The sequence below is a fragment of the Haematobia irritans genome, chromosome 2 (assembly GCF_050003625.1).
Source record: "Haematobia irritans isolate KBUSLIRL chromosome 2, ASM5000362v1, whole genome shotgun sequence".
NCBI classification, from domain to species: domain Eukaryota; kingdom Metazoa; phylum Arthropoda; class Insecta; order Diptera; family Muscidae; genus Haematobia; species Haematobia irritans.
Genome location: NC_134398.1, coordinates 61550644 through 61575439, shown reverse-complemented (window position 1 = coordinate 61575439; position 24796 = coordinate 61550644). Strand labels below are relative to the sequence as shown.

Below are 24796 nucleotides of genomic sequence, written 5' to 3'. Positions count from 1 at the left end.
CAAATGATGTCAATGCGTACTAGGTGTCGAATGGTTATTCTCATTAATTAATATTTCTTGTTTCCATACGCCTAGGTGGACCATAACGATACACAGAAAAAAATATCACCAAAATATTTCCAATTAAAAAGTTAATTGAAGTTGAAAATTTTTTCAATTAATAAATTAATTGATACAATTAACTTTTTAGTCATGATAGAAACATTAAGTTAATTAAGTCAATGATTGAAATTTTTAAAATGTTTAATTAACAAATTAATTGATACAATTAACTTTTTAATCAAATTCGGAAGACTAATTCAGTTAAAAAGTTCTGATTTTTTTTTTTACTTTTTTAATTAAAAATGTATTTCAAACAATCATTTGTTAATCCAAATAAAAACTCTAAGCCAATCTAACTAAGTAATTAAAAATAGTTACCTTTTTTAATTAATAAATAATTTGTGTTTTGCAATCAACATCAATTAAATTTTTAATTGAATCAATTAAAAAATTAATTGAATTTTGCTGAAAAAATCAATTAATTTTTTAATCAAGAATTTTTTCTATGCCCAATTAAAACTGTGATTGATACTATCATTTTCGTGATTGAAGACATTTCAATTAAAAAATTAATTGGATCAATTAATTTGGTGATTGAATCAGAGAAAAAATTTTTTGTGTGTACGTTCAATGCAGATGTACCAAATATTTAGATTTATTTTTGGGAATTAATGCTGCATCTCTTAAATGGGGTAAAATTTTTTTATGCAAAAGCTATGCTGTTTCACTATAAGGCAGCCTTAGGCATTGAAAATTGACCACCTCGGCTATATGAAATTTTGAATTACTATGAAATTACTATTTGCCCGATTCTATGTTTAGCTCAATGACAAGTTAGCTTCTTCTTATATTACGGTGTAACCATTTGGGAAGCTTTAAAACACTCAGAAATGTCACCAGCATTAACAAGGGCGAATAATCCAACGCTGAAAATGTTTTGGTGTTTGGCCGAAACTGGGATTGAACCCATGATGCTTTGCATGCAAGGCGGGCATGCTAACTAATTCATCACGGTGGCTCTCACAAGTTAGGGATGTAAACTAATTGCTTAGAAACTCTTTTTGTTCGGTCAGTTTAGGTTACCACAAGTTGTGAACTTCTCTCTTGCCAATGAGTGTTGCTCGATTACTGTTTACCTCAGTGACAAGGGACTTCCTTTTTATAGCCAAGTCCGAACGGCCCAAAGAGAAGCTTTGAAATACGCCAAAATGTCTCCAGCATTAATGAGAGAGCGATAGTCCAACGTTGAAAGACTGTTTGGTGTTTGGTATTGAATCCATGATCCTTTGCATGCAAGGCGGACATGATACTCATTGCATCACGGTTGGCAATCTAGCCTCTATTGTAGGGTTTATGGATCTACGAGTACTGCCCGATTCTGTATTTAGATCATCCAAATGACATTTCGCACTAATGTATAACAGAGAACATTCGAAATATTTAAACATGTCCCCAGCATCACTAATGATCGTGGTATTGATTTCAGGCCATAGAAGCGCATAATTCATTTAAAGATACATATAAGACACAATTTTCTTTTAAAAGAAACAAATTTGAATGTATTCGTTTTTTCTGCATTTTTCTTCATGTGCCATCAAAGATCTTTAAAAACGTATTAACGAAAACTTAAATTTCCAAAATCTCGACTCGACTTCAAATAGAAATTACTCAATGTTTCAAACAAAAATCTTCTTTAAACTTAAGTGTCTTGTAGTCAAGATGCAAAAATGCAACAATTTAAAGCCAAATTGACCTTAGTCAAAATTTTTTTCTTTAAAGTAAAGATACGAATTTTAACACGAATCTTCTATGCTAAGCATTCGTATTTAAATTCAAGACATCTTTGGACTCAATACAATATTTTTTCAATGTTCCTATCACAAAGTGGCAGATATAAACAATTAATTCAAGAAGTAATATATATAATATAATTGTCTACGAATGCACCGTTTATATTATTTCCATTTGAAATTTTTTAATTGTTACATCTGGCTAATAATTGAATAAACTTACCTTAAAAACATCCCCAGTTTGGGCAACCACTGCTGTGGCGGTTGCCTTTGTTCCATGCTGACGATTGCGACGCAAATTGTGTAAAAATGTCATCATGAATATTTTCAAAGCGATTGCCAAACTAATAATAACAATTGTAAGGACACTCCCAACAATAACGGGTGACAGCGTCAAGGATACATCGTCATCTGGTGTTTTTTTTTTTTTTTATTATTACAATCAACAAAAACATTTAACGTTTGCATGACATCCACCAAGATCCAACAGCCAAGGACAAACCATGAGAACAGAGAAGGTATGGATATTAGTTTAGAACGAATAGATTCAGTCAACCAGTCAATTTGATTGTGGGTTTAATAACGAAGAAGCCGAAAGAGTGATGTTTTTGAAGTAGCCGGGGTGTGTATGTTTATATAAGAAATGAGAGATATTAAATTGGTTGCATGGGTATGTGTTTGTGTGTGTGGTTTTGTGAGTTTTGTGAGTTTTTATGGAAGAGAGTTGTCATTGCAAAAACCATTATTATGTCAGTTATTTTGGTTGTTGTTGTTGGTTTTATTCACCATTCCCCAAACAGACACATATGGTAAGTTAGGTGAGTTATTGTGGGTGTGTAAGATGTATGTAGATTTTTTTTTATGTTTGACATGGTGCGGTTTAATGCAAAAAGGTTTATATTCCATCGTTATTGTTGGTGTTGTTTCATTTTTTTATTAATATTTCGTTGTTGTTTTGGTTGATGTCGTCAATGTTTGTATTGTTAACATTCGTCCACACACACATACAAAAATACATATTCACACGAATGTATGCAGACAGATTTACAGGCATGTATATGTATTTGTTGATATTTGTTCATTTGTAAGTTGTTTACATTTGTTGGCGGTGTTACCATTGTTGTTGTTGTTGTTGAGGTTGTTATTTTCAGAGGTTGTGTTGTTGGCGATGTTGTTTTTTGTGCATCACAATCAATAAAAACAATCATAAATCATGGGTTGTTGTCAGCATTTTGCGTGTCACCGTTTTGTTTGTACGTGCGAAATTTAATCCATTTCGAATTGTAGAAAAAGGGTGCCAGTACGACATTCCGGAGAACAGCAGGAGAAATGTCAGAAGCAACAGTGTATAAGGCAATGAAAATATCAACAACCACCATCACCACCACCATAGGTGTTCAATTCAGGTTCAGCAGCATAGTGTTGACATATGAAACCGCAAAGAAGGCAGTGTCGACAAACCAAGGAGTCATTTGAATCCACAGAAAAAAAAACAAGAAACAGACAGGCATTCCACAAGAAAAATCATACATATAGGTGCAGTCGAGAAGAACACGTAACGTTTATGTGATTGTCGGCGTGCAGCAGTTAGGGATAGTGTGTCAAGTCGTTGTTGAAATCCATGCAAACGTGGCAAACATGTAAATTATAACCACAAGGTTCACATCAATGTTCCAAGTTGCACAGCAGCAGCAGGGACATATTGAAATCCATTCATTTCCATAGTATAGGTCACAAAAAGTCAGCAGCCCGAAAAAGAGGAGCATATCAGAAAAGAAAAGAAGCGGAAAAAAGAAAATATTGTCGTTAGTATTAAAAACATTTAGCATTGGTTGGCATATACATATCTAAGAGTATGTTAGTGTATGCATTTTTTTTTTTTAATTTCTCTTTTATCATTGCCATTTCATTCACTCGGTGGGTTTGTGTTTCGCCAGCAATTGGGGTTAAAATAATGCTGATATATTGTTCTTTTATCTTATATCTTTGATGGATTTATTTCGTTTTGTTTTTTTTTTTTCTTTACCATATCATTAGAGAATTAATTTTAGCGACTTTGTTATTTCAGGGAATAAATTGAAATGAATATTTTAGTTAGAAGTTAATTAGATTACCTTTAACTCTAGCAAAGCCATAGATAGATAGATGAGATTTTGCCTTTATTATACCATTTGGGAAGGGAGCCACCGTGGAGCAATGGGTAGCATGCCCGCCTTGCTTTGACCGAACACCAAAAAGTTTTTCAGCGGTGGATTATCCCATCTCAGTAATGCTGGTGACATTTCTGAAGGTTTCAAAGCTTCTCTAAGTGGTTTCACTGCAATGTGGAACGCCGTTCGGACTCGGCTATAAAAAGGAGGTCCCTTGTCATTGAGTTTAACATGGAATCGGGCAGCACTCAGACAGAGAAGTTCACCAATGTGGTATCACAATGGACTGAATAGTCTAAGTGAGCCTGATACATCGGGCTGCCACCTAACCTAACCTACCATTTGGGAAGCAAATTTTCAACCATTTTTTTTTAGTTTTCGACTTTTAATTGAATTTCGATTGAGTTATCAGAAAAGAAGCGCCTATATGAAGCACTAAATAAACCCTGCATAGAAAAGATACCACCAAAACATTTGCGATTCAAACGTTGTTTGAAACAGAAAATTCGAGACACAAACGTCAAGAATCGACTAATCAAAAACAAAAATAAACCGCAAATTCAAATGAACCTATTTTAATCGTGAACTGCGACTAATCGAATAATATTTTAATAATAAATGTCGACTTTTCAGATTATTTAATTATAATCATTAAATAAATAACGAAATGTCGAAGGTGATTTTTGAAATCTTCAACTTTTGATTTTTGGCATTTTTGAAAATCGGTTTAAATAGACTTTTGATGTTGATCCAAATCGACTATTGGATTTTTACCGAAAAAATCGAGGTTTGATTAAAAGGGGAGTAGCTGCCCAGTGAACGTTCTTACAACCCCAAAAAAATAACACCATTATTCGGTGTTACTGTATTATATTTAGAAATTGTGGTTGTATATGAGAGATGTATCTAAATCTGCAACGATTTAAATTATATTTTCCACACTTACATTGTACTTTGTACGAAATTTAATTAAGATCAGTTAATTAAAGAGGGTGAGATGGCCATGTTTGGGCAAATCAGGCGTTATATATAATTGAGGTGGGCTTTCTCTAAATTAAAATCGATATTGAGCCGACTTTTCGAGATTTATAAAATATTATCTTATGGAAAGCTGAAAGAAAATCGGCTAATAAATACTTGGTGTATTGTGGACGATCGGGGATAAATATATAATATATGATAACTATATATAAATCTGAACAGTTTGTTTATAAAACTAATTACAATTGTTCCTGGACCAAGCTGCCAAATTTAGACTTAATTTAAGCACATTGCTTACAAAAATACATGGACAGACAGATGGATATGTTTAGTATAATTAGCATTGACAGTTTTTTCTTTGCGTTATACTTTGTAACAGTGAAGGGTGTAATAAATGGAATAAATCAATTTCTTGAAACCCTAAATAAATTAGATCCTAATTTGAATAAAAAAATGTCTCTCTAGGGGAATTGTATTTAAATCTGAACTCAAATGCCTGATATATAAATCAGATACAATGAAATGTTACTTTGTACAAAATTTTTAAAAAGTTAGGTTCATAAATGAGAATAATATTGTAATGTATTTATACAAATCTATCGTCCTTTTCTTAATTCATAAATTTTCGTCCTCATGCCAAAAATTCAACAATACCGAATTCGAATTCAGTATATTAGGTTAGGTTATGTGGCAGCCCGATGTATCAGGCTCACTTAGACTATTCAGTCCATTGTGATACCACAGTGGTGAACTTCTCTCTTATCACTGAGTGCTGCCCGATTCCATGTTAAGATTAATGACAAGGGACCTCCTTTTTATAGCTGAGCCCTCCTTTTTATAGTTGAAACCCTCAGAAATGTCACCAGCATTACTAAGGTGGGATAATCCACCGCTGAAAAACTTTTTGGTGTTCGGTCGTAGCAGGAATCGAACCCACGATCTTGTGTATGCAAGGCGGGAAGGCTGCATCACGATATGTCCAAGGTGAAACATACAATGTTTGAACAATCGAAACAATATTTTTTAAATATATAAGCTTGAAGCAGAATGTGTTTGGGAGTATATGTTACAGAACCGATTTTTTGTGAGGGTGTAGATAAGGATTGGAATTTTCTTCTTGCGACCAACAAAAAGATAGTCAGATATACAGACATATAAGGCTAAAACGATTCAAGATATGGTTTTGAGTTTATCAGTATATATACTGTGGGAACTTTGAACAACATATTTAGTAGACACATATTCCATGGATCAACATTATTATACCTTTATCACATAATAGCTTAGTGCTAGATATCGTAGTACTACGTATTCAGCCTTCCACTTCAGCCTTCATATCATTTGGTCAACTAACTCATAATTATAGATCAATATATTTTTCTTTAAACCTTTAACCATATAATCCAAAGATTAAAAACTTTTTATCACTGAAGCCTTGTTTAATGAGGTTAATTTCCATTATCGTTTATATTATTTCTTCCATTACTATTTGTTTGCTATAAAATCCCAAGGGCATAACTTGTAAATAGAGAAATGAAAGCATGTTGACATTACGATGTGAATCCATAATAATTTTCATTAAAATATGTTATGCTGTTTTTTGCTATTTTGTACATACATATACGCGTAGGGGATTTAGTACCATACACTACTCGAATGGGTCGTGATATCATTATTATTAAATGTGTAACATTGTGAAGGACATCTTCTAAGTAGTATCACTGGAATATAAAAATAAATACTGGATTTTTCAAATCACCCAGGTTTAGGCATAAAAATATAACGAGCAGAAATATAAGTTCCAGTCCTAATAGACTTGGAAGTGATCTAGCTATGTTAATTCTTTCGTCCATTTGTATTATCACTAATTCCCGATCTATATTATTCTTCAAGAAATATTCTCTCCTAAAATGTTATGTAAACAGCCTTCATATAGTGCATAATAAATTCGAACAATCCTATGACTTTCGCTTCTGTTAATGTAAATAGCTTCCATTTTATCAAATGACATTCACTTAGTTCAATTTGTTTTATAAAGCATATTAATTGACTATTATGCTTATGTGTATGGCTCTATTTGCTTGGTTAATCATAGGGCTTTATTCAGCTGTATTCGCATGGGAAATGAACTATAATTTTCTCAATGTCCTTAGAGAATAAGAGAAATGTAGTGTATGATGACATGGTGCGTGTATGAGTATACAAATAAATGCATTTTGATTTTATATCACTCTGAAATGAACATTGATTAAATTTGTGTTAATAACAAAATGTCACCCCGTAAATGATATAAAATAATGAAGGAGTAAATACAAAAATCTCAGATGAACACTGGCCTCTTAGCTTTATTTAAATATTGAAAGTTAACTTGTACTACTTTATCCTCCCCAAAATATGGGTATGCCAACTTAGCAATATATTTATATAATAAAATAAGAATAGGGTCATATTCATTTAGCTCTGTTAGACTTTAAGTGCCACATAACATAAAGAAAATTTCATGTATCTTCTTTCCGGGTTAACTTTAACTGACAAATGTTCGGCAGTTAAGTTCCTAACTGGTATGTTATATGAATATATTATCAGGATGACAGATATATCGCTAGATAACCTTTCACCAACATTAGGGTTAGAGAACTAAGAAAGAGCTAATATTACCCAGAGGTGACTTTGTTATATTCTAAACCTATCCTTACAAAAAAAAAAACTAAAATTCTGATTCAATCAGAAAATTAATTGATTCACTTAATTTCTTTATTGAAATGTCTTGAATCACAAAAATTAAAATATAAATCACCGTTTTAATTGGTCATAAACAAAAAATATTTGAATAAAAAATTAATTGACTTTTAAGTTAAAAATGTCAATTAATGTTTTAATTGATTCTATTAAAAATGTAGATGATGTCGATCGAACAACTCATTTAATTTGTGAATTGATTCAATCAATAATTGAATGGGTGTCAATTGGAAAATTTAATTAACTTTTTTAACTGATTCGATTAATTATTTAGATAAACTTCAATCCAATTTCCAATTAACTTTTCAATTAAATAAGTTAAAAAATTAATTGAATTTTGCAATGAACATCGATTAAAATGTTTGATTAAATTATTAATTGGAACAATTAATTGTTTAATAAAACCTAGAAAATTACTGATGTCCACTCTATTTACCCACTTATTTTAAAGTAGATGCTTTAATCTAAATAAGCTATAAATATTTTCCATATTGGTGAACACTAAAATCATTTTTTATAAACTTCTTTACAATAAACGAATAATACGAAATTTTGAGACCATTTTTCTACTGTATGCCTCTAGTAAATGGACATTCATACAAAAACTATAGCTGATTTTTTGGCTTCATTTTTGTATTTTTTCTCACACTTCGAAAGATATTATAGGCCAAATAGCGCTTATTTTCGTAAGGTCATTTGGTCACAACTTAGGAATCAAGTTATCGGAACAAATTCATATAGCTCTTGAAGTAAAATTTTTGTTCTGCATGCAGTTAGTACAAGTAAAAACAAAAGAAAAATTAAAGTTTATAACATTAGGTTTATTCCGGTAGTGAAGGGTTAACATTTTAATTAAAAATGTAACAATTTTCAATCATTGACTTGTTTCTTCTTGGATTAAAAAGTTAATTGTATCAATTAATTTTTTATTGAAGAAGTTTTTAGCTTCAATTAACTATTTTATTACAAATATGTTTTTGGTGATACTTTTGTCTGTGTACGGAAATTTGTTGCGAATTGCCACTAACGAACCTATCCCAGGACTAGTGCCAGTGCTTCAGTTTGTCGCAATTTTATATCCTTCACCACTACTATGGTACAGGGTATAATGAGTTTGTGCATTTGTATGTAACGCCAAGATTGACCAGTCTGAGGCCCATCGTTTAGTATACCGATATACAATGAAATTTTGAGTCGACTTAGCGATGTCTGTATGTTCATATATTTTTGTGTGCAACATACAGCTCTCAGATTAAGTCTGTCCATCCCCGAATTTGGTACAGAATCTTTTGGAAAAAATTGCCCGATTTACACTCTTATGGCCACAGAGGTTTATATCATATACCACAGTAGTGTTGAGGGATATACAAAATGGTTCAAAAGGCATGGTCCTAAAGGTAATATTAAGCGTATCATTTAAGAAGTAACGAAAGGTGGACGAAATTTAGGCTCGCAGGTGCACTACTGTAAAAACTCTGAAACTTGGGTACTCTAAAAATTCTTGCGGTGTGAGAAGAAAATGTAACCTCAAATGTTGTGGACTTTTGTAAATGTTTTAAGGACCATAGTCCTGAAAGTGTGGATACCATATAGCTAAGGCCTTGCATGGAGTAAGAACATAACAATCTTAACAAATTGATATTGTCATTAATTTTAAAGTATTTCCTAAAAAAATGAGATTTCCCAATTCATATAACATTAGAAAATGTAAACGCAAACAGAAAGGTACATTTAAATAAATTTTTCGTTTACCCAATGACTTACTTTTCAAAAAAAAAAAAAAAAAAAAAAAAAAAAAAAAAAAAATGGTTTACATTTATACCACAAGGGAATCACTCTTAAATATTCCTTTCTAATGGTAAAATGATTTTTTTTTGACCATGAATAGTAGAAATGACAAAATGTTGCCTTCCATAAGGAATCGCACGCGCTGTTTTATTCCATTTTATGGAATCTTAAGCAAACAAACAAAGGAGTTCCTAAATATATACGGTATGTAAATAAACCTATGCATACCTTAATGTATATTGAAATACAAGGGATAGGATAGGATAGAATGATGATGATGATGATGGAAATCAAGACGGAAATGCTTGACAATCGGAAGCACATCAAGAAATCAATAATATTGTTGGTGGCAGGAATAACACCCCCACAGACCATTAGTCAAAAACACCTGTCGATTTGAGCATGTCATCGGGTAATCAATCATCGTCTTTAGGGACTTTGGCAAAGAAAAATATCTTTAACTGATTCTGATTCTTCGGTAAGAATCGAACACACACCGAATGACATTATTGATGAGTCCTAAACAAAAAGAAAACAACTTTAATGGAAATGCAGAAAACAAGCATATCCTCCCTCTGACCACACAATCTGAATGAAATGGGCAAAAAACAAACTGAGAAAGGCTTGACAAAATGATTGAAAGCCCTGATTATCAAATACTTACCGTTTTTGAAGCCTGTCGCTCCAATGACCAGATCCTGTATTAGATATGAAGCACTTCGTCCCTTTTGATTGAATGCGTAAATACGCAATTTCAATGAATTGTTCTCCTGCGTCATTATTGATGTTAACGTATCCAAATTTTCCAAAGAAAATTGTGGCTCCTCTGGGTTGGTGATATTGAATCTGTAATGAAAGGACAATGAAAGAAAGAAATCAGAGAAAAAAATCCGAATAAATTTAACGATAACCATCAGGGTTTCTATTTGTATTTGTAAATCAATGATAATATATTCTAGCATTTTACTTTGTATTTGGATTTTTCTTTTTGGGCTAAGCGGACTACCCTTTTAATGTTGGACAAAAAAAAGCGAGGGGTTGTCTTTGAAATTCCCTTAACTGATGTCAATTCCTTTGGTTTGCATAATTTATCGGTGGTCCCTTTTAACATCAAAACATTCCTTATCTTTCTTGGTTTGGGAATGACTTTTTCCTTCTTCAACTTTTATTATTTTATTATTAATATTTTTACTATTATTATACCTCTGTTCGATGATTGTGTCATGTCACAACATTAACTTTTAGATATGATTTTTTATCACCATTTTTGGGGTTGTTTGCTTTTTAGTCAGGCCACAGAAATTCTTTTTGATTTTATTAAGAAGTTGTGATTTTTTTATGGACAGACAAAGTGAGATATTTGCTTCAAATTTATTTTTGGGGGGTTTTAAGGTTTGCACATGGTCTTATACTCATATTGTAAAGTAAATAAAAACACTTAAAGGAGTATACTGCATGGTACTCTACATAAACCACACTGACAAAAAATATTGATTATGCATCCTAAATTTGCCTCAAAATTTTTTTTCGGCGGTTTGAAACTTCGTACATAGTCTACTATTCATAATAATACGCAAATAAAAACTAAAAATAAAACTATATATATTTGAAGCTCTAGATGATCGATGCTGAAAAAATAATTAACATGACCTGAAAGATTATTAACGTAAATTTTATAATACAAAAACAAGTAAGGAAAGTCTAAAGTCGGGCGGGGCCGACTATATTATACCCTGCACCACTTTGTAGATCTAAATTTTCGATACCATATCACATCCGTCAAATGTGTTGGGGGCTATATGTAAAGGTTTGTCCCAAATACATACATTTAAATATCACTCGATCTGGACAGAATTTGATAGATTTCTACAAAATCTATAGACTCAAAATTTAAGTTGGCTAATGCACTAGGGTGGAACACAATGTCAGTAAAAAAAAAGTAAGGGAAGTCTAAAGTCGGGCGGGGCCGACTATATTATACCTTGCACCACTTAGTAGATCTAAATTTTTGATACCATATCACATCCGTCAAATGTGTTGGGGCTATATATAAAGGTTTGTCCCAAATACATACATTTAAATATCACTCGATCTGGACAGAATTTGATAGACTTCTACAAAATCTATAGACTCAAAATTTAAGTCTGCACTAGGGTGGAACACAATTTTAGTAAAAAAATATGGGAAACATTTAAATCTAAAGCAATTTAAAGGAAACTTCGCAAAAGTTTATTTATGATTTATCGCTCGATATATATGTATTAGAAGTTTAGGAAAATTAGAGATATTTTTACAACTTTTCGACTAAGCAGTGGCGATTTTACAAAGCAAATGTTGGTATTTTGACCATTTTTGTCGAAATCAGAAAAACATATATATGGGAGATATATCTAAATCTGAACCGATTTCAACCAAATTTGGCACGCATAGCTACAATGCTAATCCTACTCCCTGTGCAATATATCAACTAAATCGGAGTTAAAAATTGGCCTCTGTGGTCATGAGTGTAAATCGGGCGAAAGCTATATATGGGAGATATATCCAAGTCTGAACCGATTTCAACCAAATTTGGCACGCATAGTTACAATGCTAATTCTATTCCCTGTGAAAAATTTCAACTAAATCGGAGTTAAAAATTGGCCTCTGTGGTCATATGAGTGTAAATCGGGCGAAAGCTATATATGGGAGCTATATCTAAATCTGAACCGATTTCAACCAAATTTGGCACGCATAGTTACAATGCTAATTCTACTCCCTGTGCAAAATTTCAACTAAATCCGAGCAAAAAATTGGCCTCTGTGGGCAAATGAGTGTAAATCGGGCGAAAGCTATATATGGGAGCTATATCTAAATCTGAACCGATTTTTTTTTTTTTTTTTTTTTTTTTTTTTTTTTTTTTTTATCTTTATTGTGCAAATTACAAAACATTAATACATTTCGTCTCTGCGCCATTAGGCATTTTAGAGACTGTTCATAAAGTATATATTAACAATTTAATAAAGATATACATAATATTATTTAAATTCCATTTTATATAAATACAATAATTAATAATATTTTATCTCCATTTACATTATACCAGAAGCTCTTCAATTCGTTCTAGTAAATATTTCTTCAAAGTAATTTTGTACAAAGATAGATGTTCAATTTCTTTAATATATGGGGGCAGCAAATTATATTGCTGCGTACCTACATGATCAATACGTTGTTTTGTGGTTTCAGATTGACAATAAGCTATTTTTAAATTATTTCTATTACGGGTATTTACCGATAGCTGATTTCTCACAAAGTGTATGGTGTGATGTCCGATATTATGTAAGCTTTTATAAATATAGATCATTTATTGAAGTTTATGAATTCCATATATAGGCAAAATTGTGGGGAAAAATTCCTGATATAAGTCCAAAGTGGAATGAGAAATTCTCAAATTTGCTACGATTTTCAGAGCTTTATTCTGAAGCCGTTGAAGAGATTTCAACTCAGCTGATTTTTTCCAACCATAAATTATAGGCAAGTAACTATAATGACTTTGAATCAAGGCCTGAAAAATTAAGAGTTTAGTTTTCATATCGAACCTGTGTTGAAACTTGTATAGTAATCCAAGTGCTGGTGATATTTTAGATTTAAGGTAATGTATATGACTATCCCACGAAAGGTTCCCTTGTAAATGTAAACCTAAATATCGTACGGTGTGAACTTCCTGTATCTCACTTCCATTAATATGAATACTAAATCGATTGCTGAATTTAAAACGAGGTTTAAATCTGATAAGTTGAGTCTTGTCGGAGTTCAGATAGAGCTTATTAAGGCGAATAAACTCTAAAATCAATGACGCATCTCTTTCTATATGAAGCTTTACCGCTGTTTCATTTTTATAGGGATAAATAAGACAAATGTCATCCGCGTAAATAAATATCCTCCCATCCAATGTTAGATCCTTCAAATCGTTTATATAAATAGAAAACAGTAGCGGCCCTAAAACACTACCTTGAGGTACTCCATACCTGACATCTCTCAGTGAACTTTTCTGCCCTTTCAGCTGTACAAACTGTTTCCTGTTAGTTAAATAATTTTTCAATAGCATCAGTCCATTACCACAAATTCCATAAGATTCGAGTTTCCTTATCAAAATATTGTGATCGACAAGATCAAAGGCTTTCGATAAATCATAAAATACCCCAATAACGGCCCGATGACCCTCATCTAATCCCTTGCAAATACTGGTATGCACATTTATAACAGCCTCCTCCGTCCCACATGCTTTCCGAAAGCCATATTGGTAATCATTCAATAAATGATTATCCAAAAAATACCTATACAGTTGACTATGTATTACACGCTCGAAAACAGTGTCAATAACTGGCAGAATTGAAATGGGTCGGAAATCTTCTAACGCAGCAGCGTCACTTTTTTTAGGTATTGGTACCACTTTATGTACTTTAAGGATTTGTGGATATGTTGAGGTTCTCACCATGTCATTAAAAATCCTCACTAAATATGGAGTTATTATAGTAGCACAAGATAACAGCGTCTTCGGATATATCCCATCATGCCCACAACTCTTAGAAGGTAATAAGTTACTAATAATGTCCTCTATTTCCTCATTAGACGTGTAACTAATACGAAAACGTGTGTTATATGTACCCAATGTTCCTAAGCCATTAATATCATCATTCGGGTGCTCGTCAATTCTTGACTTCACCCTCCGAATTGAATCCACAAAATAATTATTCAAAGTTTCACTCTTAAGTTTATCACATTTAACTACTTTTCCATACCTGTCATTTATACATATCTCTCTATCATTAACTCTTCCAAGTGATCTGTTCAAGAAGCCCCATGACTTTTTAGGATCATTCCTCAAATTCGTTAAAGTATCAGCATAATAGTTGTTCATTGAATTTTTATAAGCAATTTTAATCACTCTACTGATGCTCTTCAAATATAAGTTTATATTTGAATGCGGATTCTTCCTACGAAGCTTCAAAAGACGATCTTTGTACGCCAGAAGTTTCTTAAGATTTCCATTGACCCATGGAGCTATGCTGCTCCTCAAATCATAAATCTTCGTTTTATTCACAGTTGAAATGTTAATCGCTTCGTCCAAACAAGCTGTTAAACAAGAAGTATAAATTGAAGGATCACCTGTGTATTGTAAATCCCGAATTTTATCTATTAGGACATTGTTCAACTTCTCATAATCACAAACCATATAACTATCACTCACAACTTCACAACTCTTAACCCCGAAGGCTATCCTACAAGAAATTATATTGTGATCGGATAGTTCACACTCAATTGAGTCTATAAAAAAAGGTTTATAAATGTTGCTGTACACGTGATCAATTGAATAAGAAGTGGTAGCTTTGGCAATTCCGAAATCAAATTTTTAAATTTGTTAAATTTTGAAATTGATGACATGCTTCTGATATTTACAGATAACAAATGGAAATCATTGGATTTCAAATTAGCAAAAATGTTTTTAAATAATTGAAAAGAATTCATGTATTGATTATTATTCATTATAGAAATATTTTTTTTAGTAATAATAATAGTACATACTAATTAATACATTATATAATGAAATATAACATATTTACGTTGGAGATACATAGGAATTATCATCTGATTCATCTGCTTCAACTGGTATGAGCTGTTTTGATTGCCTTTTGTTTTGATGAACTGATGCTTGCAACAATAGATTATCTACTTCTTCCATGTTTTTTACTAGTCTCGGTTTCGATAATTCAGTCATCTTAACAAAAACTCTGCCATCTTTAGCATAAACTGCACGATAACCAACATTTTTTAAAGCCTTTGCATAATTCAAAAGTGTCATTGTCTCCTTGCTTAGATAATCGTGTACAAATATTTTCTTAGTGTCATCCTTCTCGTTCAATTTACTTTTAATCATCATAAGCTTTTCCTTTGATTTTTTTGAATTAAACTTTACTACAATGGACTTTTTATCATTTTTAGCGCTTTTATTTTTCAAATAGTAGGCATCACCAATGCTCTCTTTACACACATCAACACCAACATCGCTCGCCAACTTCAATACCGCAGCCTCAGCTGAGACATCATCAGCTGTTTGTATACCAGTTATAACACAATCGTACTTTACTCTCTGATCATTTAAAAACCGTATTGATTCTTGCAGCTCGCTCACTTTTCCTTTCAATGCCTTGTTCTCTTTCTGCATTACCTCCAATTTCTTCTTGTTCTCAGCTACTCCTTTCAAAACTTCATCAAATTTACTAGACATAAAATTCATAGCATCGGTCAAACTATCCAGTTGATCAAGTTTTTTTAACCTCATGTTGATGACATCCAATTGAGCTTCAAACGAAGTGTTGTTATTCGCTGTGTTATTCGATGTGTTGTTTGTGTTTTCACATACATGGCAAACATATTCTTCGTTGTCATTTTTACAAAAGTAATCAAATTGACTTTTGGTCAATGCAGTACACCGAGCATGATACTGTTCGGTGCATTTATCACACTCTATGCTATTATCATTTTCTTTTACTTCTTTTTTGCACTGACCACAAAAAATTCGATTTTTAAGGCTTCGTCGCGATGTCATTTTATTCAATTCAGGTTCTATTGATTGTACTGAATTAAATAACGATATTTTAATGTCAATAGCCAGGCAAATGAATTAAATATTATTAATTATATTTTTACTTTGCGGAGATAATAACAAAACACGACTTTAAAAGACCAATGTTGCCAACGCCAACCATTGACTGATATTTTGCAAGTTTTTCGAGACCCATAAAATATTCTGATGTACGGAAGTTGAGGAAGATCGGTTGAAATACACGCCAATTAGGACCAGATCGGTGAAAAATATATATGGCAACTATATCTAAATCTGAACCGATTTTTTCCAAATCGTCTTTGAGCCGAAACAGGACCCTATACCAAATTTTAGGACAATCGGACTAAAACTGCGAGCTGTACTTTGCACACAAAAATACATGAACAGACAGACAGACGGACAGACAGACAGACAGACAGGCGGACATCGCTAAATCGACTCAGAATTTAATTCTAAGCCGATCCGTATACGTATAAGGTTGGTCTATGATTACTCCTTCTTGGCGTTACATACAAATGTAAAAACTTATTATACCCTGTACCACAGTAGTGTTGAAGGGTATGATTATAAAATATTTGATTTAAAAAGGAAATCTGAATAAATTCTGTTTGATTTAAAAAACAATTTGTCTTTAAAATATAGACATTTTGCAGGAAACAATCCAGCTATAGATGCTATAATATTCAAATTATACTCAAAAAAGTGAACCCACCACGGACGGAAAATTTAGGTAAATCGTACACTGTAAGAAATATTAAGGACAAATTTCTTTAATTTCTTTCAATTTTCACTAAAAGAAAGAATCTGTGCTTTAAATAAAAATATATTAAATTTAGGACAGGAATTTTGGAAGTCTCTCCACGGAAAAAATTTCCTTAAAGTAAAGAAAAATATTTTTGATTTAAATCGTTTTTTAATTAACTGATATATTGAATCTTCGAAGTTCTGCATTTTTGGATCTACGTAAACTTTTTTTTTTTGCAGAAATTACTTGAGAATACCAATTTTTCATTTTTTTTCGGGAAATAACTACCGATTTTTTCTACATTTTGATGCATGATTGAATATCTATCTCTTTAGTGCTCTACACTTTAAAAAAAGTTTATTTGGATCCAAAGAATTTGACCTTCCTATACGGCTTTTGGTATTGATTCCGACCAAAAGATGATGTATTCTTAAAACAAGGACATTTTTTAGGGACCAATCTACCTTTAAACCTGGGATCAATAAACTTCAAATTAGTATACAGATTTTCATTCTCTTTTAGATTTATCGTAATAAAGCAATAAAAATAAGTCTTAGTCTGTAGTTAAAGCATTTTCATCTTAAATGTAAATAATTATTATATCGGTTAATTTAACCATTAAGTGCGGATTGTATCTTTTAAGATACAACCAGAAAAAATATTTTTACGTCTTAAAATGGTGATCGAATTCTACGAAGTTACGTTTTTTTTTTTGGATTTAAAACGCCATAACGCTGTTTTAAGAAATATGCTTTTGCGCAGATCTATAGTACTTCTGTGTAATCTGAAATTGAAAATCAAATTTTGCTCGAAAATTCAAAAGCGTACAAATTGAATATTAGTTAACATTTACCAGACACAAAAGTAATATTGGTTAAAAATGTGTGTATTGTAAAAACAGCTCTACTTTCTACTAAAATCAAATTGTTAATTTGTAAACAAAAACATAATTTAACGTGCACTCTGTCTTTTAGGATACAGGCACTATTAAAAAAAAAAACAACATAGCAAAAAATGTGCTATACAGATGTTCTTTTTGTTTGTCATTTTACATATTATATATTTTTTTGAGGAATCGGTGTTCTTGTGCATTTATGGGTTAAAAACAATTTTGGGAAATTTGCGTTTCTCCCTTAAAATCGTTTGTCTTAATGATGTTTGTCTTGCCTTTGAACTGAGGTAAATTTTCCTTATAAAAAATTTCTTTTACTTAAAATTTTATTATAAGAAATTTGTCTTCAATATTTTGTAAATTGTGTATCCAATTTGGGTTTAATAATAGGAATATTTTTGAAATTTTTTTTCTCAATGCACCCAGAGAAGGAATGTGATCACCTCAAATATGTTTTAAGAGCAAAATGTTATTTTTGGGTGGTGACCATGTAACATGGTTTTGGCAACCATGTTATTTTCTTTTTTATTCTTTCTTTTATTTTGGAGAGCAGGTTATATTTGAAGAGAAAATAACATTTTAGTGACAAACATGTTACATCGTCACCATACAAAAATAACATTTTGCTCTTGAAACATGTTTGAGGTGATCATATTCCTTCTCTGCGTGTGTAGGCCATTTTCCAACTTTTTATTATTTTCCAATTTTTTTAGAAGTATCGTCATGACAATATGTTACAAATGAAACGACAAAGTTATTTTTGTCCCTATTGTAAGGTTTAGGGGTTTTTAAAACCTTCAGAATTTATCGAAACATTCATACATAAACTCAATAAATATTTGCCTATATTTTTTATATGACTGCAAACATTATTGTAAAGGGTACAATCATATTGACTATCCATATAAATTGTAATAATTCATGGTAGTATATTGAGGATTTCTCTGTTTTGATATTTTGCTATGACATAAAAAAAACGCAAAATGACTCATTTAGTGTAATGGAATGTATTAAAATAATGTTTACAATGTGTACTGAGTACAAAAAAATTATATTGATACTTATACATATATTTTTTGATAAATATTTATATATGCATCTAAGCAATGTGGGAGAGCTTGGGACCACATGTCCTTGGATTCATCTGGAAGACACTGTTACATTATTTAAATGTAGGATGGTATTTAGCTTTTGTATTGATTGCCATGGCTTGTTATTATTTTTATGACTTTATTTGTTTCTTCGAATTGCTCTTGTACTTTTTTGTTGACTTTTAATGGATTTTTTCCTTGGTAAATAATTCTTGATTTATTTCTGCTTCGTATTGAGTAAATTACCGGCTCCATTACTCGCAGTATTACTATTATTATTATTGTTATATACAAGCTATTATTATGGCTTTTAAAATTCTTAAAATTTCATTTTGGACGTTGTTGAAAAAGCAACTCAATTGATAAACGTATGAATAATTTATGAAAAAGGAAATATGGCATTTTCTTGGGATTGTATACATTTCGACGAATAAGAAATACAATTGGTAAGTCATGCATGGATAGGGCAAATAAAAACCGCATACATCTCGATGACGTCTCTGTTGTTTGTATACTTTAAATTATGCTTTCAGAGAAAAAGGTTTTACAATTAAAATGTCCTTCGATATAAATGTGCAATGGGTTGTTCATATTTCATCTTTCAATTAATTCATTACTTTATTGTAGTTTATTTAAATTTTCTTTATTTGACTGAGATTGGTTTTAAGTCATAAAAATAAAAAAGACTGATATTAAGCTGAGAAATATCTTCATAACCACAAATAAGCGTTACCTTTAAAATATGAATATAAATTAGCCTACACAAAAAAAAAATAATAATAATAATGACTACTAGGAGAGAAAATGTACACTCAAAAAAAAATTAAACCCTATATGGTACTAAAGCCAACTTATTTCATTTATCATGTTTTGAGAAAGTTTCATAGTTTTTAACAAGTTTTTGTGTACCTTAGTTAAATGAAACAAACAGCTGAAAAAAAATTAAACACAAATGAAGCATAATGATTTTCTAAATTCGTGTCTCCCACAAAATAGTTCAGAATTTCGTGAAATTTTTAAATTTTACCAATATTGCGCCCATCTTTAACTTCGAATGGTACTATAGATATTTTTACAATTTTGAACTCCTTGTTTTTTTTTTTCAATCTACGAAATTTTTTGTAACAAGTGAAAAAAATATATTTATGTTTAATAATTTTTCTTGAATTTGACGAAAAATATTTACTTATTTTTGTGAAATCGGCGTGACATCTGCGCTTGCAATACAGTTTATGTAAAATTTTCTAAAATTAACCAAAAAGTTCCTCTCTAGTGGGATCACTGTTGTTTGAGTGTAGTTTAATTTTAGAAATTTTTAATTAAATTGTATAGCAACTATATTCTGGGAAATACGAATTTAATAAATATTTATGTTTCATTTTTGTAAATTGTTTTTCTCTCTTTTAGTTCATAAAAAATACACTAAAAAATATTAAAGTGAAAGAAATTTTCTCATATTGGGAAATTTTAAAATTTATTTTTTTTTTTAAGTTAAATAGAGTTTGGTGCAATGAAGAATTAAATTTAGTGCAAAGCAAGTTTTTTGCACTACACCAAACTTGAATTTGGAAACTCGGATCACACTAATCAGCACCGGCAAAAATATTGACGTGAGACCACAGATTTCACGTCCTTAAAATACGAGTGCAAATTTTGCTTGCAATAGAAGACTCATTTCTGTGATATAAACTTTGTTTCATCGTCCAATTCAAGTCATCTTGTCCTTGCTGTTAAGTCATTTGACTTAAAACTAAGTATTTTTACACGAAAGAAAATTTTGTTTGACTAAGATCAATTTGGCTCTAATAATTCTGAAAAATTCTTTTAAATTACTGAAATCGGCTTTAAATTTGTAGACTTTTTGTATTTTGACTACAAAACGAAACAGCGTTAAAAATAGGAGATGTTTTTCACTCCTTCAAACATATTTTTTACTTGACACATGGCATAACTTCTAATTGAAGTCGAGTGGAATTGGAAATTTAAGTTGTGATTAAAACCTTTTGAAAGGACTTTTATATAACATGAAGAAAAAAAAAAACGAACAAATTAAAATTTGAATCTAAAACGCAAAACTCAAATTTAAAAGAGAATTCTGTTGTAAAGGTATCCCCATAACAATTCTCTGTTCCTTTGGGTCGGAATCAATATCAAAGTTCGTAGTATAAAGACCAAATCTTTGGAACCGGATTTTTGTCAATGTAGGTTCAATAGAATTGGTGAAAATTTTTTGCTTTTTTTGTTCCTTATCCGAATGAACTTCCAAGAAAATGAAAAGGATTCGAAAGCGAGGTACTTTTGCTTTATTATAAGCCCATGTGAAGTTCACCCAAATTCTCAGATTCAGATCAAAAGTTGGGGAACCTAATCACTTATTTGGAAGTTCTTTTTGTACTAAACATATATACATGCACATAAACAACAATGTACACAAAAAACCTACATAGATTAAGAAATTTCAATATTCTTTCAAACTATAGCAAATTCAATCCAAATCATTAATTATCCAATCGCCCCATTGTTGAAACACATTATGACAAATTAATTACTTCCCATAAAGGAGAACCTATTCGATGCTGTAACCAGTATATTGTGGCTATCTCTTAATTATGTCTTACTCCAAACAGTTTGACATGAATGACACTTTCAAAAACCACTTCAATTATATCACTGAGCAATAGCACTTTATGTACACTTCATTTATCAGACCATTGAAGGAAACCACAAAACTAATTGACGTTAATATGTCTCGATGAATTGATATGCTCTTATAAATTTGAAGGAGAATATTGAAAGGAGCCACCCTCCCCCCTCCCAAAGATACGATGTCATCATGTAACTCTCTTTAGAATTCGTGATTGTCCTTGCCATAATGAATGCATGCAAATGTTTAATATTTGCATCCGAATTAAGCCGATATGCCAATGGGGGTGAGGGGCGGGCAAACTGAAATTTTACCACAAATGATCTCTAAACGAAAATCAAAATATCTGAGGGCAAAACATTTACGTACGAAAACGAAATATAATAAAATTTTTGCAAGACCAATAAAAATTCAAAATTCAAGCACTTAACCAATGACATACCTATTGCGCATAAGTAGTCTTGTGGCTCCAACGGATATGTGTATTAAAGAATTCTGCCACAACATTCATAGCCTCTTGAGGTTTGCTAGAGAGTTTCATATTTTATTTTGCCTACATCTTTTATGTTGGGCACATTCTCCATTTCTATTTGAAGTAAATCAACACATGTAACACTGGGGCAATTCCTCAATGCCTACACAAATATTTTGAGGAGATATACGCACACTTCTAAATCATCGAAGCTATGCATACAAATTTAAGGATACACCAAACCACACCACACACACAGACGCACGCAACGAAACACTTACAAATATTAACTAAACTCAACAATTGTACATATTCACACCATCTATAGTAAGTACATATGGTGAAAGGAAAAATGCTCATACATAGTCAATGGTGTTTACTTGGGATCATAGTGTTAGATATATCTAGGTCTGCACAGTGTTCTCTATAACATTCTGTGATAAAAAAATAGGTAAACTTCAAAAAACCTAACATGGGTCGAAAGATGTGGATCTTTCCTTAAGGATTTTGGGATTGATTACGAGTCTACGATTGGGTTTCTTTAAAATAAAGTCAGTTTTTGCGAAGCTATCTAGCTTTAAATCAAAATTCGAATTTTCATATTTATTTCTGTACCACACGTAGAGAAGGAACATGATCACCACAAACATTGCAAATAATCCGCATAGAACTACTCTTAGGTATAGACGGACATCGCTAAATCGACTCCTAATTAATTTCTACGACGATCGGTATACTAAAATATGGATCTTAGACTGGTCCTTCTTGGCGTTAAATACTTATGCACAAACATAAGTACCTTGTACCATAGTAGTGGTGAAGGATATAAAAATAAACAAGTAAGGAAAGTCTAAAGTCGGGCGGGGCCGACTATATTATACCCTTCACCACAGTAGATCTAAATTTTCGATACCATATCACATTCGTCAAACGTGTTGGGGGCTATATATAAAGGTTTGTCCCAAATACATACATTTAATTATCACTCGATCTGGACAGAATTTGATAGACTTCTACAAAATTTATAGACTCAAAATTTATGTCGGCTAATGCACTAGAGTGGAACACAATGTTAGTAAAAAAAATATGGGAAACATTTAAATCTGAAGCAATTTTAAGGAAACTTCTCAAAAGTTTATTTATGATTTATCACTCGATACATATTAGAAATTTATATTAGAAATTTAGGAAAATTAGAGTCATTTTTACAACTTTTCGACTAAGTAGTGGCGATTTAACAAGGAAAATGTTGGTATTTTGACCATTTTTGTGAAATCAGAAAAACATATATATGGGAGCTATATCTAAATATGAACCGATGTCAACCAAATTTGGCACGCATAGCTACAATGCTAATTCTACTCCCTGTGTAAAATTTCAACTAAATCGGAGTTAAAAATTGGCCTCTGTGGTCATATGAGTGTAAATCGGGCGAAAGCTATATATGGGAGATATATCCAAATCTGAACCGATTTCAACCAAATTTGGCACGCATAGTTACAATGCTAATTCTACTCCCTATGCAAAATTTCAACTAAATCGGAGCAAAAAATTGGCCTCTGTGGGCAATTGAGTGTAAATCGGGCGAAAGAAATATATGGGAGCTATATCTAAATCTGAACCGATTTGGCTGATATTTTGCAAGTTTTTCGAGACTCATAAAATATTCGGATGTACGGAATTTGAGGAAGATCGGTTGATATACACGCCAATTATGACCAGATCGGTGAAAAATATATATGGCAGCTATATCTAAATCTGAACCGATTTTTTCCAAAATCAATAGGGATCGTCTTTGAGCCGAAACAGGACCCTATACCAAATTTTAGGACAGTCGGACTAAAACTGCGAGCTGTACTTTGCACATAAAAATACATCAACAGACAGACGGACAGACAGACAGACAGACAGACGGACATCGCTAAATCGACTCAGAATTTAATTCTAAGCCGATCCGTATACTAAAAGGTTGGTCTATGATTACTCCTTCTTGGCGTTACATACAAATGCACAAACTTATTATACCACAGTAGTGGTGAAGGGTATAAAAAGAGAAACCAAATTTCAATGGTGAAGATGAAAAAATCTAGAGGGGCTTTAAGCACGGATGCCACTCGAACCAAAAATAATCTATCGAAATTTGGAGAACATTTTACTAAAAAACTACCAAATTAAAAACTTATTATCTAATTTAATTTTGTCAAATTTCTATATTTAGTTTCTTTATTTTCTATAGAAACTAAATGTCAACATTTTATTTCTATGGAAAATTTTATTTCTATAGAAAATTGTATCAAAATTTTATTTCTATAGAAACTTTCGTCAAAATTTTATTTCTAAAGAAAATTTTGTCAGAATTTTATTTCTATGGAAAATTTTCTCAAAATATTTTTTCTATAGAAACTGTTGTCTAAATTTTATTTCTATAGAAACTTTAGTCAAAATTTTATTTCTATAGAAACTTTTGTCAAAATTTTATTTCTATAGAAAATTTTGTCGAAATCTTATTTCTATAAAACTTTTTGTCGAAATCTTATTTCTACAGAAAGTTTTGTCAAAATTTATTTTTCTACAGGAAATTTTATCAAAATTTTATTTATATAGAAAATTTTATTAACATTCTATAGACAATTTTGTCAAAATTTTATTTTGTATACCAAATTTATGAAGACCTCTGAATAGGAATATTCTACCAAAATATCAAGAATTCTACCAATCTACCAAACAGTAAAAAATCTAAAATTGTTGATAGAATTCTACCAACTATGGCAACCGTGGTTTTAAGTCCATAAAAAGCTATGCCAAATTTGGTATATATCGGTTCATATTTTGATGTACCCAGCGAGAACTGTGTAAGT

General features: G+C 31.4%; 1 protein-coding gene across 1 annotated transcript in view; it reads right to left on the bottom strand.

Moving 5' to 3' along the window:
- side-II (sidestep II transmembrane protein) overlaps window positions 1–24796 on the bottom strand; it is a 645324-nt gene that overhangs the window by 12962 nt on the left and 607566 nt on the right. Inside the window, exons 16-17 of the mRNA XM_075294734.1 lie at window positions 10155–10336; window positions 2056–2243 (exon numbers count right to left, since the gene is read on the bottom strand). Of these exons, the coding sequence (XP_075150849.1) occupies window positions 2056–2243; window positions 10155–10336 (370 nt within the window). The remainder of the gene's footprint in view (window positions 1–2055; window positions 2244–10154; window positions 10337–24796) is intronic.